This window comes from Mus musculus, chromosome 9 (genome assembly GCF_000001635.26).
Source record: "Mus musculus strain C57BL/6J chromosome 9, GRCm38.p6 C57BL/6J".
Classification (NCBI taxonomy): domain Eukaryota; kingdom Metazoa; phylum Chordata; class Mammalia; order Rodentia; family Muridae; genus Mus; species Mus musculus.
In genome coordinates, this window is record NC_000075.6 from 76,096,754 (window position 1) to 76,117,326 (window position 20,573).

Sequence of the window (20,573 nt, forward strand, 5' to 3'; positions counted from 1 at the left end):
AGAAGAAGAGTAAATGACCAAACAGAGCTTGCAGGAAAATCCAAAGTATTAATAATGCTTCATTTACTCAAACAGTGCAGGGAGTAGAAGTAGGTTCCTTTATTTATGCTTAAAAGTGCATTTGTTTAAAAATATGTTTTCACAATTATAGTGACATAAATTTAAGAGTTAAAGTAAAAGGAGGATAAGGAATGTCACAATAACCACATTTGGACTTCTGGCCACAGTTTTCTGAACCAAACTATCAATTAAAATCTAATAAAATATTATTTTACCCTGAAATTTATTTTAGTCAGTACCCATCAGATCTTTCAGTCGCTTGAGAACACAGTGTAGGGACAAATCGGGTAAATAGAGCCCCCTGGACATATTTGCACAACAAAATCTCTGGCTGATGAAATATTCTGTGCTGATGTTTCTGAAAGGAGAGACCGGAAATGTGCAATGAAAATGAGACCTTTTACTGTTCTTACGCCAACCTCAGCATCAATTACAGCGCTTTGTGAGAAAAGTTGTAAGAAATATACTGCTGGTTTCGCAAGTCAGCAGATTTTTTTTTTTAATTGTGGCAGATCAGACCCCCAAATTTTATAGCCTTCAGCAACAAATGGCTCCTAGACATTAAACTGACCCCCGATAAAACAACCCTGGGGTTATGAGAAGGCTACTCTGCCAATTTCATCTCTCTGTGGAATCCACTGACATCTGGTTCAGCTGCGGAAGCTGGAAAACTTCTTTAAAATTCTCTTGATAGTAAAAATGGACATGTGGAAAACATTCTAATCTGTTAATCTTTGGTGCTCCTGAACAAGGGACATTTGGCTTTAAACTTCATGATGATAAATATGAAACTTCCAGATCTAGTTGTAAATAACTTAATGGCATTTGAATACAGAATAGCATTTTATTTCCCAATGGTACCGAAATACGAATATGCACCTGCATTGACGAAAGGGCCCGAGCTCTGTGCTCTTTGTTTACACGTGGGTTTTATAATTTGTTCACTTTTACATTGGTTCCACTTGGCCAGTGAAAATCTGCAAACAGTGGCAAATAACTGCTTCTTTCTCATCTCCTGTCTCCTCAGTCCCCCTTCCCTCACTCTCTCTGCTTGCCCCCCATGCTCAATCAAGAGCCCCCTGCTTTTTCCTTCATTGAATTACATATTTCAGATAATCAAGAAATCAAATAACAGAAGCAGCCATATATTTTATAAGCTGATAAATGACCTTTAGGAACACTGCATAGATATATTAGGGTGTGAATATGTTAACCTGCGAGAACTTGTATTTATGACTCCGTCTCTAAACAAACAGCTGTCTTTCTAGAAGGCTATTCATGCCTTGTAGACCGTACAAGATACATAAAAGTACGTTACAGTGAAACAGATCATGGTACAAACTCCTTGTTTGTGCTGGTTAGTTTTTGTCAACCTGACACAAGCTAAAGCCATCTCTGAAGACAGAGCATCAGTTGAAATATTGCCTCCATCAAATTGGCCTGAAGGCATGTCTTCAAGGGTATTTTCTTGATTCATTATTGATGTGGGAGAACTCAGACCACTGTGGTTGGTGCCATCTCTGGGTAGCAGAAGGAGACAAGAGTGACAGGGCAGTAAGCAGCCTCCTCCATGTCTTCTTCTTCCATTACTGACTTGAGAACCTGCCCTGACGCCCCTCAGTGATGATGGAGTGGGACCTGGAAGTTAGAAGATGAAATAAACCCTTTCCTCCCCAGGTTGGTTTTGGTCCCTGCGTTACCACAGCAACAGAAAACAGGTTAGGAGAGCATCTCCCTGTACTCTGGGCCCTGAGGGCTGAGTCAGACCTCAGGTTGCTCCCCTTTGGGGGTCACTTTCCTTTCAAGTTTTCTCATACCTATTGTTCCTGGCTTTTTTCTTCAGTCTTTTCCTGGTTCTTCTGTCACTAGATCTTTCTTTTCAGAATGGATACATGTGTTGAAAATTTTATATTCTAACCACAACCGCCGTGAGTGTATGTTCAGAAAAGGGGATTACAGAAGAAATACTGACAATGAATGTAGGCCCATATGGAGTTACCCAGTACATACATACTATTCAATGGCCTTTCCCCACACCCCTAGTCCCAAGAATCATTTGTGATGTCTAGATAAAACAAATCAATCCATAGAGAAATACATTTATTAATAAATAAGTTAAAGAAAATAAAGCATATCTATTATTTCTGACAAAGTAGATATTTTCCCCCTCCTGTTACTGTCTCTAGGTTTTAGCCTCTGAAATACATGTCACATGATAGCTAAATGTGAGGCTTCTAAAATACGAGCATTTAAGATGAACATTTTACTCCTCTAATTTGGGAAAACTATCAAAGTTGCCTGTTCCCTGTTTGTCTGCATCTGGAAAGCTGAAGTATTAATAGCATCTGGGATTGTTAGCCTTTCTTGCCATTGGCTCCATTCTTCAGCTCTCAATTGTTGCCTCCATAACTAAAATCAAAAATATCACTCAAGAATATCATTTATCTTTCTAGTGGAAGGCTGACTTCTGAAGTCAGTACTGAATCTAAAGGATAAAGTTGCGTTTTGTTTTATCTTTTTAGATTTTAGTGCATGAGTCCTGTACTTATGGTTTTCGTCCCCTCCTCTCCTCCACTAACTGCTCTTATATTCAAACCACTCCTCAAATTCATGGACTCATATTGTTAGTTATTGTTAAATATGATATGCTTGTAAATTTATAAGTACAACGCGCTTTAGTGCAGCTTGTATGTCCACATGTTTAGAGATGACCGTTTGGCATTGCACAACCTATCAGAGAGCTCACCCCTTGGTGTCACACCTCTTTTCGGAAAGAAGAAAATGCTTTATGTTAAGGAAAAATGCATTGACATACAGGCAGGGGTTCCAAGCAAGAAAATTAAGAGCACTGGGAGAGAATCTATAAGAAATTTTGCATTGCTGAAACATACAATTTAGGACAATGACAGATTACAGAATAAACACATATAACATGAGACAATGATGAACAGTGAGGTGCTATATTCTGGTGCCAAATCCTAACCGGCGTCAGCGTTAACTGATAATGATCTTGAACTTCATTTTTCAGGTGTCTAAGAACGACAAAGGGTTTTAAGGAGGAAGTAGATGATTGCATGTTAGACTCATATTGTAGAAACCCTCTTCTATCACATCTATACAGGATATATTCCCACAGCATAGAATAAAACAAATGATACTGAAGACTTTAGCATATCAGAACGTATTACAATAACATGGGGGACAGCGTGTTTTAACATGGTAGTAATAAGATCTCTTTGAGTGGTTAAGTATGAAAGCCAGAAAGAGGACAGAAACAGAGCTGAGTCTCACATGCCTTCAGCATGAGTGCCTGACTGGACAGTGATCAGGGATTGTCACGTGTATCCAGTTGTAAACTGCTACAATAGAAACACAGTTCTTTACTACCATGCCAGAGGGAATGGAAATTTAAATGGCCAAACAAAGTCATTGTGGCAGATTGTCAACTCAGTTCACAGAACTGGGCCCCAGTGTCTCTGGCACTTGCTTTCTCACTCACTCCTTTCAGCTGAGACTATTTTATGTTTTTTTTTTTTTAACTTGTCAAGCTTCCCATAGAACTAATTTCCTCCATGCACATCTGGTTGTAATGTTCTAGATTAGTCAAAATAATAAAATGTGCAAGGCATAATCATGGTCAAAAATCTACCTCACTCATATGGATCGATTGAGTAGGATGTGGGACCTCGGAGAGGCAAGGTCTCAAAAATATCATATAGAGTAGTTTTCTTCCATCATTGGCAGTAGCAGTGTTGCACACGACAGAGGCCAACTGCCATGACTTTGAAACCAGACAGACCTTGTATCAGATGACACAACTTGTGACTATAGATGGGGCATATGTATGTAAAAGAATGTGTGGAATAGTTTTAAGAAGACATGTTAAAACTGTTGCAAGTAGAATCTAAAGTCAGATTTCTATGAAAGTGAACGAGAGAGAAGATATCTAATATTGGGATAAACCAAATGAATAGATCATAGGAGAAACTGTTTCTTTAGAGACACAGAAAGGTATTCAAAATTTAATACCCATCCATGATTAAATATTGTTTAGAGTAAAACTAATTCAGGACTACTTAGAACTCACAAAGTGTATCTCAGAACTGTTAATGAACATTTATACTTAAGAAGTTTAAAAATGTCAGTAGTTACCAAAGAAGTCTTAAATAATGGTAAGGTTTTAGCATTTCAGAAAGTTACAAAATGTAATAAAAAGAAAAGGAAGCAATAAAGCACATTAGGAGTCAAAATTGTTATTCTAGTATTATTTTTCCCTCATAAGTTTTTACATATAAAATCCACTTGATCATATTTATGTCCCATTATTTCCCATCTTCTTTCTGATCTTGTTCTTCTTCCCCAAAGCTACCCCTCCTCCTTACATTTCTCTTTCTTGTAACACATTGCATTAAGGACTGCTTGCATAGCATGGGTGAAGGATTGTTTACATGAGCAAGAGTAACATATCAGTGGCCACACCATTGAGGAATGTGACTATATACAAGTAGAGCTTCTCATTAGGAATAGGGCTTTGAGGGCCCCTATTATTCATGATGGATTATTGACACATCCAGTCTTGGCTAGGTCTTAGGAAAGTAACCACAAATCCTGTGAGTTTCTAAGTGCTTATAGCCATTTCTAGAAGTCAGTGTTTTATCACACTCCTTTTTAAATCTTCAGAATCTTGCATTATTTTCACACTTCTGTGATGTTTCCTGAGCCTCAGAGGAGGTGTTGTACATGCACTGTTTAGGACTAAGCATTCATGAGTAACTTATGTTTATCACGTTGGTCACATATAAGTCTTTGATTTCATAGTCAAACAGTGTAGAGAGAAACTTCTCTAACCAAACCTGAAGGCAGCACACTCCAAGGCATGTAGAAGCAAATATTTAGAAGTAGATTCGTAATATACCCTTTCCATAAAACACCAGTGTTAGGCTCTCCTCTCCCATTACTCCTTACTGGTTTTCTAGCCTTTATGGGTATTCTAGTTGAAACACAAATATCTAGAGGTTCAAAACTGACATCCATATATGACAGAAAATGTGATGCTTACCTTTCTGGATCTGAGCATTCTCAATACGATTGTTTACAGTCCTATTCATTTACCCCTGAATTTTATAATCCATCTTTTCTTAAGAATTGAATAATACTTTTATAAACATGGATGCCCTTGAAAAAAAAAGAATTGAATAATATATCATTGTGTCAATAGACAACATTTTCACTGTCCATCTATCAGTTGATGGAAATTTAGACTGTTTCCATTTCCTGGTTTTTGTAATGAATATGAAAGAACAAGTCTAGAGTTCTGTGGTGAAGTCTAGAGTCTTTTGGGTATAAGTCCCAAAGAGTTATAGATTGATTGTTTAATAAATATGTTTCCAGATTTCCCTCCACTGATTTTCATATGTTTCAAGAAAGTTCATATAGAATACAGTGATATAAAAAGTGGAAAGAAAATAAGAAGAAGAGGGATTAAATGAGTTGAGAATGGGAAGGCAGAGCTAAGCAGGAAATGAGGAAAGAGATAATGGTATAGGCTTTTTGAAATAGCCTTAAGGAAAGCTATCACTGTAGAAGCTTCCTAAATGTGTACACACACTAATTGTGTACACATACATATATAATGTAGTTTAAACGACATTACCTACAATGGAGAACAATATGCCAACTAGACACCATGCATTAGCAAAAACAAACAAGCAAACAAAGAAACAATCCCCATGCTAGGATTACTTCTTTTTGAGTTGTTGACCAGTGGCATTCCACAGCCTTCCCCAAATTACAGCCTTTTGTCATTGCTCTTAGATATCCTGCAGAACATGTTGTTAAGACCTTCCTACTGAAGACACCACATACTTGAGTCATAGAACTTGGATAAATCAAGTTGGACTTTCTTGGAAGGGTCTTTTCTCCTGATTTGCCCTCCTAGTACTGGAAGCTGTTCTGCAGGCTGCCAAATGATCAAGTAATCACCACCCTCACCTAGATATGAACCCTGCAAACTACAGTAATGTCTGTCTTGAGAAGAGATGCCCATTGTTGCAATAGTGATACTGTGATGGAAACAACCAACTACTTTTTGATTTTGTCTAAGGCCCACTCAACAAGATGGAAACCATATGTGGCACTGTTAATGGAGCAAAAAGCTTGTAGCTACATATGTCTCCCTAGAGGAAAGCATACTACTATTATTTTGCTAATGGAAATAGTGTTAAAATGACTTCAAATGATACATTACTGTACCCACAGATCTGTGGATCTCACAACCCTCAGCAGACACACATCTTGTAATAGATGACCATTAACACAGAGACCCACAGCTGGCCAACCTGAACAGACTAAGTGGAGTACTCAGCTCTAAATGGGACTTCTGGATCTCATACCTCCTCCATAACTCAGAGATCTTTGTAGAAGAGAGTGCAAAAAGATTTTAGTAGCCGGAGGTAGTGGATGACTTCAAGGAAACAGTGTTTTCCTGATATACCAAGGCAGCTGAGATTCCATGGTTTCCATGACATTATCATAGTGGTAGACTTATCTTGCCACGCTAGTCATTGTTGTAGCATTTAGGGTTTACAGCCAGGTATAATGATGATTGCTTTTCTCCACTGGCAGCTTACAGGGCACCCTTCAGCACTCTGAAAGCTAGCCAGTAGGGATTAAGCTTCCAGGTTCATACCAACTGGATTTCATCACGTTCTGTGACTCAAGCATGTTGTCTCTTCAGAGATAGGGTCTTTCTTTCAAGGGTTAGATGATAATTGAGAGCATTGTCAATAGTCTACTATGTCTGTGTGTCTATAGGAACTCTTGTCCAATGATTTGAAAAGAAGAAACCCATTCATTCCTGATACTTGAATTTTTATTTATTAGCCTCTGGTGTTTAGTGGGGATGGTATTGCCATATTATATAACTATGATAACTGTATTTAGCATTATATATATCTGATGTGTTTGTATATGTGTATGTATCATTTGTACATGATTATTTCTTCAGTTTATTTCCATCTGAATAATTAAAATGCCTCTATTTAAAATATAATTTTTTTCTGTATAGATCTTCTAATTTTGTAATAGAAATGTTTAAGTTACTATCTTTTGTTTAGGTTCTAATGAAATTATTATTAACTTGACTTCCTGAAGAAAGATTTTAATTTTATGTAGAAGAGCAAAACAAGCTAATTTTTTATAAGTATCTTTGAAAGAGTAACATGGAGGGAGGAAAACTTACTATGATTTTATTTTGACTATATACCAAGTATCCAACCAATTTCAGTGCATTTGCAAGTTAGCAACTGCCATGGACTGGCCTCAGTCGGTCCCCCTCAATCTGTGGGAGAAATCAGGGTTCCCGTACAGGTGGGCAGGGAGTCAGTGAAAAGGGTGACAAATAGACACAGACACAAGGGAGTGTGTTGTCTCTGAATGTAATTTTTCCAAGCAAGCACCAGACTTAAAATATAGAATAAAAACAAGAAAGTTAGGTGAATACATTTGCCAAGGTACATTGAGATGCGTATTGGTTCTTTACACAAAACAAAGAAAATGCATACATAAAAAGCTAGGGGGAGCCAGGCAGTGTTTACAACTGAGATAGAAACAGCCTTATTTTAAAACCAGCCAAACACAGGAGCCAGGTGAAGGGTCTGATGCAAAGCTAGTCTATTGTTAAACCCACCACCAGGGGTCCTTTAGTAAATACCTGATTATGCTATTCCTCTGGGCCTAGTGAAACACTCACCAGGGAAATTCCATTCTACTAACCCTTTCATGAATAATACTTCAGTTCCTCCTAAAACCACAACCCACCTTCTTCCTAGGCCATTGTAAATTCCTGTGTATGGGAGTGACTCGGCTATTGTTCTAAGTATTTACTCTGTAGACTAGCCCTGAGATTAATAGCTCTATTCAAGTAAATTGTAATGCCTGACTACTTTCACTGTCTCTACTAGAGGTACTTTTGAATGTTACTGAATAGGTAACATTCTTACTGAATTCCAAGCCCAGGAATCAAGGACTGCCTAGGACATTGGAACACTGGTGGAGGCTAATCTAACTTAGCTATATGTCAAAATCAATCCTTACAGGCTCTTAAAATAAAGCAATATTGAGGGAAAGCACACAGATCTGTTCACTGACTAAAGCAAGGACATTTTTGGAGCATTTGTTATACAGGATGCCACGTTTCCAGGAGACTAAGTTTCCGTGAACTTTTTGCCTCGGGACTGCGTCCAGGCTTTTAAGCCTGTCACACAAACTTCACTGGGGTAGGTGTGGCAAGCAACACCCTACCCATACAGTACTTGCTTATACTGCTTTCCCTCTGCCCACACCCCAGCATTCTGCCACTCCATTCCATCCAGTCCCGGTGGTTGATTTGTTAAGTATTTGATGTCCAATGTGTTGTTTTATTTGGACAATTGCAATGTGATTTACCTTTTATGTTTTATTATTTTTTATTATTTATTTATTTTTAAAACATTATTGGTTATTTTGTTTGTTTGCATTTCAAATGTTATCCCTCTTCCCGGTTTCCTCTCTGAAAACTCCCCATTTCATCCTGCCTCCACAAGGGTGCCCCCCAACCCACTCCTGCCCCATCATCCTAGCATTCACCTACACTGGAGTGTCAAGCCTTCACAGGACCAAGGGCCTCCCCTCCATTTGATGCCCGACAAGGACATCCTTTGCTACATATGCAACTGGAGCTACGAGTCCCTCCATGTGTACTCTTTGGTTGGTGGTTTAGTCCTAGGGAGCTCTGGGGGGTCGGGTTAGTTGATATTGTTGTTCTTCCTATGAGTTTGTAAGCCCCTCAGCTTCTTCAGTTCTTCCCCTAACTCCTCGACTGGGGTCCCTATGAAGCCACAGTTACTACACTGATACTGAAACCACTCAAAGACCCAACAAAGAACGAAACTTCAGACCACTTTATGAATATTGATGCAAAAATCTCAATAAAATTCTCGCAAACTGAATCCAAGAATACATCAAAACGATGATTCAATATACAGAAATCCACCAATGTAATCTACTATATAAACAAGCTCAAAGGGGAAAAAAACATATGATCATTTCATTAGATGCTGAAAAAGCATTTGACAAAATTCAACACCACTTCATGTTCAAAGTCTTAGAAAGAACAGGAATTCGATAAACATAGTAAAAGCAGTATATAGCAAACCAGTAGCCAACATCAAAGTAAATGGAGAGAAACTTGAAGCAATCCCAGTAAAATCAGATACTAGGTAAGACTGCCCACTCTCTCCCTTTCAATATAGTACTCGAAGTTCTAGCCAGAGCTATTAGACAACAAAAGGAGGTCAAAGGGATTCAAATTGGAAAGAAAGAAGTCAAAATATCACTACTTGCAGATGATATGATAGTATACTTAAGTGACGCCAAAAAGTCCGCCAGAGAACTCCTTCAGCTGATAAACAACTTCAGCAAAGTGGCTGGATATTAAATATTTTTTTAAACTTTAAAGCATAGTACATTTGTTATTGTTAGAAACTTCAAAAAGCTGTTGAATGCATCTCACATGTTTCTTCCTTTGAATTAAAAAAAAAAAACTCTTAAAAAAAACTCTACTGTTAAAAAATATAGAAGACTAAAAATACACAGTGGGTCTGAAAGACCCACAACGTGAGGACTCCCCCAAGTTCTGACTCAGGAGAGGCGACACCCCAAAATCACCAACGAGAAACGGTCTTGCTGCAAATTGCAAGAGGATTTTTATTCAAGAGTGCTCTCGGGCCCACGGTCATACACCACGCAGGGGTAGAGGACTGTGGTGCCCTGAGTAGCTGAGTAAGGGGGTATTTAAAGAAAGGAACCACAACTCAAGGAGGTGGGAAGGGCGTTGTTGGAAAATACCAAAAATACCAGTTAAGAGTCACAAGGAAGTACAAAGTCACAAGTGTCAGGTTATCTCTCAAGACAGTTTCTAAGAGCCCCTAACAATCTAAGAGCCCCTAGCAATAGCACCTTTGCATAGTGGGTCAGGGTGACTTTCTTTGAATGAACACTCTTTGAACCCAGGAAGCGGGTGGGTGGAAGAAGGAATGTTGCTATCTGTTTTATGATTAGCATACCTTGGAGCATTGAGTTTACTACTCTTTCAGGTCATTACTCTTTGGGGTGTGGACACTACTTGTCTGCAAATTATGTTGCATATATTTTTTTCACATAGGGTTTAAGAGTCAAGTGATCTTTTGGTTCCAAATTCTGTAGTAGGACTACACAAGGAAAGGCCTAATAAAGCACAGTGTCGTGGTCTTTCAGGAGGTGACATTATAGTGTGTATTTTATGTGTCTCATAGAAATTTTCTAAATATACATAGCTAAATGCTAAAATCATGTTAATGTTATGATGATAAAGAAATACTGTTGACATTAAAACTTGGCATCACAGTAAATGAGAGAAATTGCTGGTTTAAGCAACACCAACCCAAAGAATGTTAAGATACAAGAATTAGCAAAATCACAAGTAATGGCATAATTCTGCCATTTGGATAATGGTAACAGTGAAATGAATTCAACATGCCTCATTTAGACAAGTGTTCTGTCGTGGTTAAGATCAATGTACATCATTTTGAGAGGTATCTATGGGTTTTTTTCTTATGAAGAATGTTTTCTGCAGGTTCTTAAAAGATCCCATGCCTTATAAACATTTAGAAGTATGCAAAAATTCTCAATAAAATACATGCAAACATAAAACAAAAACATATAAAAATGATCACTTACAACAATCACTGATGAGTGAGCACACATAATTGATAAATTAAATAAGTCATACAGTATACTTAGAGGTTAAAATCCTATAACCATTTCCACAGATGTGGATAAAAACTTAGACAAATTAAAAAAAAATCTTCATGATACACATTTTAGAGAATATAGAAAATGGAGGAAGGATACTGCAAAAATAAGGCTATATTTGACAAACCCACAGTTAACATTATTCTAAATGACTAAAAACTCAAAGCAATACCTTAAAATCAGGAAGGAGACAGGACTGGATGCTACTTCTACTGCTTTTCAAGACAGTGCTTGAAGGCCTGGCTAGCAAAAAAGAAAAGAAAGGGAAACCAAAGGCGTGAAATAGGGAAAGAAGTAGAGTCATCCTATTTGAGGGTGCTATGACACCGTGTATAAGAAGCCCAATAGTGCCACCAGAAAACTATAAATAATCAACACTTATAGCAAAGTTTCATGGTATCCAAACAGTAACTTACAGAAGTCAGTAGTCTTTCTGTATACCAAAGACAGATATGCTGAGAAAGGGATCATAGAAGAACTCATTCCTACTTCCAATATCCTAAAAGAAAACACCCTGGCTAAACCTAAACAAGGAGGGCAAGACATCTACAATGATAATGCTGAGTCTTTGAAGAAATCGAGGAAGACACTTAAAGAAGAAAAACCCTCCATGCTCCTAGATTGGTGGAATTAATGTTGTCAAAGTGGCAGTTGTGCTGTAAACATTTTACAGATTATTGCAATCCTACACAAAACCCCAAGACAGTTTGCACAGACAGAAAAATATCTTAAATTATCCTACACAAAAACTGAACCAAGAGAACAAAGCTGGAGAGAGCCATATCAGATTTCAAGCTATATTACAGACCTATGGTAACAAAATAAATTGGTCCTGCTGATGCAGAAGCACAAATATAGATCAATAAATCAGAAGAGAGCACCCGAATACGAGCACATGTAATGGAATACATTTAATTTTTGATAAAGTGTCAAAAAACACGGTGGAGAGAAGGCAGCATCTTCAACAAGTGGAACCTGGAAGACTGGATATGCACACGTAGGAGAAAGAAATTAGATCCATGTCTATGTCCATCACCTTGCACATGCACAAAAAATAAACTCTGAGCGAATCAGAGGTCTCAGTAGGAAACCTAAGACTCTAAAACTCTACAGGATATAGGTTCTAAAAGGGACTTTTTGAAGAGAGCTCCACTTACTTGGGAATTAAGGCCAACAATTGACAAATAAAAGTGAAACTGTCATAAAACTAAAAAGTGTCAGTCCAGCAAAGGAAGCAACCTATTGATTGAAGAGGAAGTCTATAGAGTGGGTGAAAAATCTTTGTTAGTTATGCATCAGTCATAGGATTAGTGTCTAGAGTATAAAAGAACTAAACAAACAAACAAACAAACAAACAAACCCCAACAAACCCCAAAGCACCAAGAAAACAACCCAATAAAAAGAATCTGGAACAGTAAACTTTCCAGCTTTGTTCCATTTGCTTGGGCTTGTTTGGGTACCCAGGGATTTTGTGATTCCACAGAGCAACTTTTCTGCCAAAATTTATAAAGTGGAACAAAATACGGAACCCAAACAGGACTTTTGTGTAAAAGAATTCCTGAACAATAGCCATGGGAAATACTTGTCCGAGGAAATGTGTGGGCTTTTTTTGTTGGGTGTTTACTTAAGTTCACTTGGTTTTATATTCTGAAAACTATTGATGACTGTATAAGGACTACTTTCCAAAACCGCCACAGTGTAAAGTGTTGAGCACTGTCCTAACCTTGACAATTCAGTAACTTGCAATGCAAAGCTGTTCCTGTGATAAGGGATCTGGAAAAGACACCCAGTGTCCTTACTGCTTAAAACAAAGCAAGCTAAAGCAAAAACAAACTCAGTGATTTAAGTTTCAGGCCAGATTTTCACTTGCTAATAAACAATCATATGATATCTATATAATGAATAGCTAAGCTGATAGGTTTGTTTTCTAACAAATAAAGAAAGTTAAAATCAACTGGGAATCAGCTGGCATATACAAAGGTACAAATCCTAACACTAGTACTAGGCAGACAGAGGCAAGCGGAGTTTGAGGTCAGCCTGAGCTACATAGAAAGAACCTGTCTCAGCAAAACAAAACAAAACAAAACAAAACAAAACAAAACAAAACAAAACAAAAAACAAAATCGATGGGAATCATTGATTGATCCTCAAGAGGAAAGGACAATTTTTATTAAAAGCTGCAAGTGTCACAAATCAAATGAATAAATAAATCTAAATAAATGTGGCACTATCAACAATATTGTTTTTACATAATGGGTGGCAGATATGAGCAGTGACTTCTCAAAAGAAGAAATAAAAACGACTAAGAAATATCTAAAAAGGTGTAGCAATCACATGGCTCTGAGATTTCATCTTACCCCAGTCCCAATGGCTAAGGTCACACAAATACTGGCCACAAGAGCTGGTGATGATGTGGGGAAAGGGAATCCTTCATCTGCTGTTGGTGGAGTAACAAACCATTGCAACCACTCTGAAAACTCCTGGGCAGTCTCAAAAAGGTAAAGGTAGATGCAGCACAGGACCCAGAAGTACCATTTCTTGCCATCTGCCCAGAAGACTCTATGCTCTATTCCACCACACGTACTTGCTCAGTCATGTTCTCTGCCACTCTCTTCACAGCAACATGGAAATGGAAATGAACCTAGGTGTCCTCCAGTTGAATGGATATTGAAAATGTGAGGTAGACAGATACAATTACAGATGTGTACATATATAATAGAATCCTATTTAGTTGCAAAAATATGAAACAATGAAATTTGCAGATAAATAAGAAGAGCTAGAAAATGGTATCCTGCTTGAGGCATCCCAGACCTAGAAAGCAAGCACATGTATGCTCACCTCTATTTGTATATTCAAGCTTCAGACCCCTTTACCTGAGAATATAACCTGAAGTTACCATGGGAGTCAAAGTAGAAAGGGACCATGAGCGAAGGCAAGGATGTGTTTTAGAAAAAAAGAGTTCATAGGATGCAGGTATTATAAAGGGCAGAAATGGTGTGGCTTAACTAGAGAAGTGGGTGACAATACAAAGGAAGAATGAGATAGGAGAGAAAATGCTAAGGGTCTTTGAAAAGCTGTAGAGAAACATTTTGTAAGCTTGCTTAAAGTTCCATATTATTTATATATGTGTCTATATTTATACTTCTAGTGGAGTTGTGTCACACAGGGTGATAATACTTACCACAAGAGCTATAGTTTTGTAACAAATGCTCCAGTGACAAAAAGGACATCATCTCTGTAAGTTTTGGTTAAGTTGGTTCAAGAGGCCTCCAAACAATATAGGCTATTGCCATTACCTTTGGTTGACAACCAGAACTTGAAGAGCAGAGCCGATTAGTGAAGATACCATACAGGACTTGGAGGAGTCAACCTGGTACTAACCTGGAAGCCTCTTTCCCGAGGACTAGTTTCATATCTAAGGGTGTTATGCAAGCTGCCAGGAGAAAAGTAATCCATTGCCCTACTCAGCTACAAAGCTGTGAAATGCAACAGTGACCAGCACTGACAAGATAACTCAGTGATGCTGTGGTGATACTTATGTCTTGAGGGTTACCAACAGCAGTCTAACTGGAATAAAGGCCTGTTCAATAAGAGGGAAATCATGATTGGTACTGTAAACCATGTAAATGGGTATACTACCCATGACTGGAGGTGTCATAGAGTCTAGAGTAGAAACAACTACTACTGTCTTTCCAATACATCTCTATCTCTATCTCTATCTCTATCTCTATCTCTATCTCTATCTCTATCTCTATCTCTATCTCTATCTCTATCTCTATCTCTATATCTCTATCATCTCTATCATCTCTATCTCCATCTCCATCTCCATCTCCATCTCCATCTCCATCTCCATCTCCATCTCCATCTCTATCTCTATCTCCATATCCATATCTATTTATATTCAACACTTGTCTTTATATCCATGGATAAATGTGGTTTTCATCCTTTGTCAAAGAAACTTCTTTTTGCAGCTGACACAGATTATAGTACAGGTCTACAACCTGTCAAAATTCAGAGGATAAGTAAATGTAGTATCCCGGCCCAATTAGAAGATCCATAACACAATCTATACACCTAAGGCTCAGATAACATAAAATAAGTGGGAGCAGAGAGATTATAAAAGCCACAGGGCCAGTATTTCTGGGGCAACATAGTGTCTTCTAGACATGACAGAAATGCTGCATCCATGAAAACTCAATTGCCTGACACTAAACAAGACTCCTATAATGACCATACCAGTACATTTTCCAATGGAGAGGGGAGAATTTCACAATTCCTCAGCACTATATGTAGAGCTACAGTAAATTACTAGCTGCAGAGAGAGGAAAAATTAGGTTTGTTTCCAGGGTAATGAACCCTGATGGTTTTCTAATTCTAGGTGGTTAGCCTTACACCCATGTACGAATATACAATACTAAATGTAGTCAGTAGGTTATACATTCACAGAAGTTCTATATGCATATACATAACCTTAACAATCATAAAGGTAGAAGGGAAGGTGGGGAGGAAAACATCAGAGGGGCAGAAAGCAAGGTGAAAATCATGTAAGTTCAGTCTTCGTTTCTGGAACCAGATATAGCTGTCTCTTGTGAGACTATGCCGGGGCCTAGCAAACACAGAAGTGGATGTTCACAGTCAGCTACTGGATGGATCACAGGGCTCCCAATGGAGGAGCTAGAGAAAGTACCCAAGGAGCTAAAGGGATCTGCAACCCTATAGGTGGAAAAACAATATGAACTAACCAGTACCCCGGAGCTCTTGTCTCTAGCTGCATATGTATCACAAGATGGCCTAATAGGCCATCACTTGAAAGAGAGGCCCATTGGACTTGCAAACTTTATATGCCCCAGTACAGGGGAACGCCAGGGCCAAAAAGGGGGAGTGGGTGAGTAGGGGAGTGTGGGGGGGTGGGTATGGGGGACTTTTGGTATAGCATTGGAAATGTAAATGAGCTAAATACCTAATAAAAAAGGAAAAAAATTGTTACAAAGAATAAAAAAATCTAAAATACATTGTATGTGCAAAATAAACATAAATATGACCCTATTGGTCAGTGTCTTCCTGTAAGTTTTTACTCCATTGTAAGTCCCCTGGTAACTGTCTTACTTATTCAGAATAGTGTGACCTATTGAAGAGAAAACTTCTTTGTGATGTGAAAAGAAGCTTGATTGACAATGACATTGCCATATTCTTAACAATGAAAGACTTGTGAGCTGGGGCTCTGCGCTGATGCACAAAAGATACTAACTTCACTACGAAATCATTTCCATGAGATTCATCTCTGTTGTGTCTGGGGCTGTTTTACAGTAGGCGATCCCTGCTGCCCCTTAATTCCTGGCACAGCTGTTTTCTTACTCTATGAACGCCAAACATTTTCCCCTTCAAGACACATGTTCTGACTTTGTTCATTGTACTTGGGATTGTACTGTTACTTATAGCAGTCAGTAGCTTACTTTCTTGTTTTATCCAGAGCTCAGCCCAAATACTTCTTAAAAATGACCCTTGACAAACTCTCTGTTAGCAACTCATCTTTATCAAACATTTCCCAGTATCATTGTATCATCTTGATGCTTAGCTGTTGTGTCTTTTTGTCAACTTGACAAAAACGTAGACATATCTGAGAAGAGGGATGTTTACCTGAGAAAAGGCCTTCATAAGACTGGCCTGTAGGCAAGTCTGTGTGGTATTTCCTTGATTAATGATTAATGTGGGGGTGGGGGTGTGCTGAGCCCATTGTAGGCAATGCCATCCTTTATACCTGGATGGTATAAAAGAGCAGGCTGAGGAAGCCATTTGATGCAAGCCAGTAAGTAGCATTTCTGCATGGCTTCTGTTTCAGTTTCTGCCTCCAGTGCTTACCTGGAGTCCCCTCAGTGAGGGAGTGTGACCTGTGAGAATTGTAAGAAATAAACCATTTCTTCCTCAAGTTACTTTTGGTCATGGTGTTTTAGACAGCAATAGAAACCCTAGCTAAGACAGCTGTTTGAAGTGTTTTCTCCCTCACTATAATATTAGCTATATGGCAGAACAGATTGTGTGTTCTGTAATTGCTGCCAATACACATGTGGTAAGAGCTCCAAATATCTGTTAAGTGGAAGAAACAATGTTCACCATTATCAATTACTAAGTGCTGTTTTAATCTTTAAAAGTAAGAGTTATTGAGATACTTGAGACATTAACTCTAATTTATTCCTGGTGTTGAACTTTATATCGAATATATATATATATATATATATATATATATATATATATATGTATATATTTATATATATTCAAATATATACCAAATATGTGTTGTTCAGATTGCTCAAGACTTATATCTCCCTTATAGAAAGTTCTTCCTCTCTACTCTCTACTTTTACCATGTCCCTTTGTGAGAGCCTGCATATTGTGCTATCTTTCCCCATTCCACTTGTAATTCTTAGCTAAAAAGGCAGACATGGCTCAGCACACTCAGGCCTTCTAGATTGGTGCATTGGCTCCAGTAACTGGCATGTAGGGTTCAAGATGGGTCTACAAAAGAGTGATTTCCAAGGAGTTTTCTGTTGAGAGCACAAGAGATAGAGCATTTTTGTTATGTAAAACTCTGTGACTTTTGTATGGGAAACATGGAAGAATCAATCAAATGTAGAGAAAAGACATGGCTAGAGGAAGAGATCGACCAGGTTCCTGCCTTGAGTTCATACCTTGGCATACTCAGTGGACTGTGATACAGACTAGTCAAACAAACAAACTATTCCCTCTCATGTTGGTCATGGTGTTTATCACAACACTCAAGAAGTAACTAATATATTGAACAAATTAATCTCAGTATTTGCAGCAAATTTTCTCAAAGTCGATGACCTCATTCATTATGGAAGCAATTCCTTCTATGGGTTTAGATTGCCTTTTTGTATTTCAGCAATGGAGGCATCATTATTTTGAGGACTAGCATTTGAGAATGTACCCTACCTCAGTCACTGGAGTGGCTTCTGTACCCCACCTCAGTCAGTGCATCCTGCTTGACTTAGCTCTTGAGCTACAAACCCCAGGGGGTTTGTTAGTGACAATCCCAGTTCATTTGTGCACATACTATTCTAACTCACAAGCTTATTTCCATTTTATTCCTAACAAATTGGTTTTTGATAGTTGTTACATTTTAAATACTCACCATCAATGGACTGACAATACCTTGCACTGTTCAGCTATTATTTCTACTTACACATGCCTCACTCCTTAACTGCTGTCACTGTTTCTCTTGCTAGTGAGACTGGACTAAAACAACGCTATTGGAGATGCAAGGACAGGTAAACCATCAAATGTCTTTTTTCTTAGAGGGTAAAACTTATACCCTTTGGAAAGGCTTGAAGGGTGCCTTGTGAAGTTAAGGACTGTACTTCATTCTCCATGGAACCATCCAGCAATAATCTGATTAAGGTCTTCCCAGTGAAGCAGTTTCTACTCATCATCTATGTCTTTAATTCATCCATTCCCGATCATCAACTTCAGTCCACATTACACACACACACACACACACACACACACACACACACACACACTTACAGAGCAGTTTCCAAAACCCCATTTTGATTAGAATGTATATTTAACAAAATATGGTTCATGTCCGTGGTGGGAAAACAGGTATTGAATATGTAAAACATAATGAATTGTTTATTTTTCCCATGCTCAAATGCATAGTGATATAGTGCTGCATTGTGGATTGGATCAACCCCAGTTGTTCCATGTGCAGACACACTTACACTTGGGAGTTTGTATATATTGTAGTCCTATACTTACTTCCTAGGTATTATGCCATATTGTGCAGGTATAAGAGAGTGATGCTCAAGCTAATCTGTCGCCTGCTGCCTTGACTTCTTCCAGACAGCTGCTCTGCACAGTCTCATAAGCCCACTCTTGTTTGTCAATATGGGTAGCACTATTTACCCTCTATCCAAAACACAGGATTTCCAGCTCTTTTCTCCTTTAATCAATTCCCATCTTTGTTGCTCCGTCTTTTGCCTGTGTTTATTGGCAATCGGTCGTAGCTTCAGTGTTAGGGGGCCTCACATCAGCGTCTGTTTCAGAATTGGAAGTTATTTACCTCTTACCAGAAACAGGCCAGAAACAAGGCCTGTTCTGAATCAGCCCTTAGCTGAAACCATTGTGATCCCTGCAGCCCCGTAGAGCAGCAGCTCAGTTCACTTAAAGTCAGTTAATCAACTGAGCAATTGCACTGGGGGGTGGGGAGGGGAGGGCAGAAGGGAGGGTAGGAAGGAGCTATCAGCTGATTGTAAAAATGTGATAATTTTTACATCATTATAAAAGCAAGCCACGGTCTCTGCCCCTGTAGGGGCTATTTACACAATTACTTAGCTGTCTACTTTTCTTTCCACCCTTTTCTCTCCCCAGCTTTGTACAAACTTAATGGAGAATTGAAAGTATTATCAAGGAAGCCTGAGGCTAATGCTAGTGTCAGAGAGCCAGAAAGAGATGGACAAATTATTTCTGGACTCTGAAATATGAACTCAAGTGCTATGTTTTTGACAAATTTGGTCACTTTTTTTCCCAAGAGATCTAGCACCTTTGTTGCTTTGTACTCTGTACTTTTATCTGTCTGCCCCACAGTACGCCAAAGAATAATGTTCTTTATTGATTTACCTGCTCATCTTCGTGCCCGTTCCATGGTCACTAGTCATATGAACCCTGTTATGATTTTTATGTATGACACTATTCTTTAAACTGGACATGATCTGTGGCATCTAGCTTAAATGCTTTCCATGATCTTCCTTCCTGCCATTCAGAGATGTCACTGCCAGCTCCTTCCATGACTCTTGTCACCATTCTGCATAACATGTACTCTGCCCAGTAGCCATGCCACGCAGACTTTTATTTCATTTTTAAAATGTTTTTTATTTAATCTGTAAGAATTTCATATAATATTTTAAATCATATTCTTCCCAATTCCATATCCCATGTCCTACCCATCCTTTGTCCCTAGTCCCTATCTAACCAGTTTCAGCTTCAGGTTCTCTCTCTTTCTCTCTCTCTCTCTCTCTCTCTCTCTCTCTCTCTCTCTCTTTCTCTCTCTCTCAAAACAAACAAAATGAAAGAATCACTAAAAATGTGAAGTCCATTTGTGTTGGACAACTACGCCTGAGCATGTAGCTTGCCTTTGATAAGTCAGCCCCACTGTCTTGAAGAGAGCCATCTCCCAGCAGTTATTACTGTGAATGGCTTCTTGATTCGAGGGTGGGTCTTTATGCCAGGTTCACCTTTTCTCTGGTTTTAAGTCTACTGACAGCTCTGCCACCTTCTGCCATAATGGTGACATTATTTATTTATTTCAGAGCCTGTCAGTGACAGACAACCAGTAGATAACCCCCTCACTGTTATCTTTCTTAATTATCTGTAATGCTTATCACTGTACTGTAAATGGTTAGGAAAAACTTCCTATTCTTGTCTGTAGTGTTCTCCTTTCCTAACTCATCTTTCTTTTTGGTCCTACACACACACACAACACACACACACACAACACACACACACACACACACACACACACACACACACACACACACACACACACTTTGTCTTTTCACTAAGACAAAGACCCAAACCTCTGCCATTCTTATCTTATACACATTCCTTCCGAGAGCCCAGAAATGGAATAGTAAAATAAATTAAGAGTTTTAATTGATCTAATAGTG

The 20,573-nt window shown here is 38.5% G+C and overlaps 1 protein-coding gene across 5 annotated transcripts in view; it reads left to right on the forward strand.

The window, feature by feature from the left end:
* Positions 1-20,573, forward strand: part of Hmgcll1 (3-hydroxymethyl-3-methylglutaryl-Coenzyme A lyase-like 1) — a 121,653-nt gene that overhangs the window by 82,056 nt on the left and 19,024 nt on the right. The window contains exon 8 of one of the 5 annotated variants that reach the window (XM_006510949.4): positions 18,135-18,152. The exons of the other annotated variants lie outside the window; for them this stretch is intronic. Coding sequence (XP_006511012.1) covers positions 18,135-18,137 — 3 coding nt within the window. The 3' untranslated portion in view covers positions 18,138-18,152. Of the gene's footprint in view, positions 1-18,134; positions 18,153-20,573 lie in introns of those variants that run through there. 5 annotated transcript variants of the gene reach the window in all.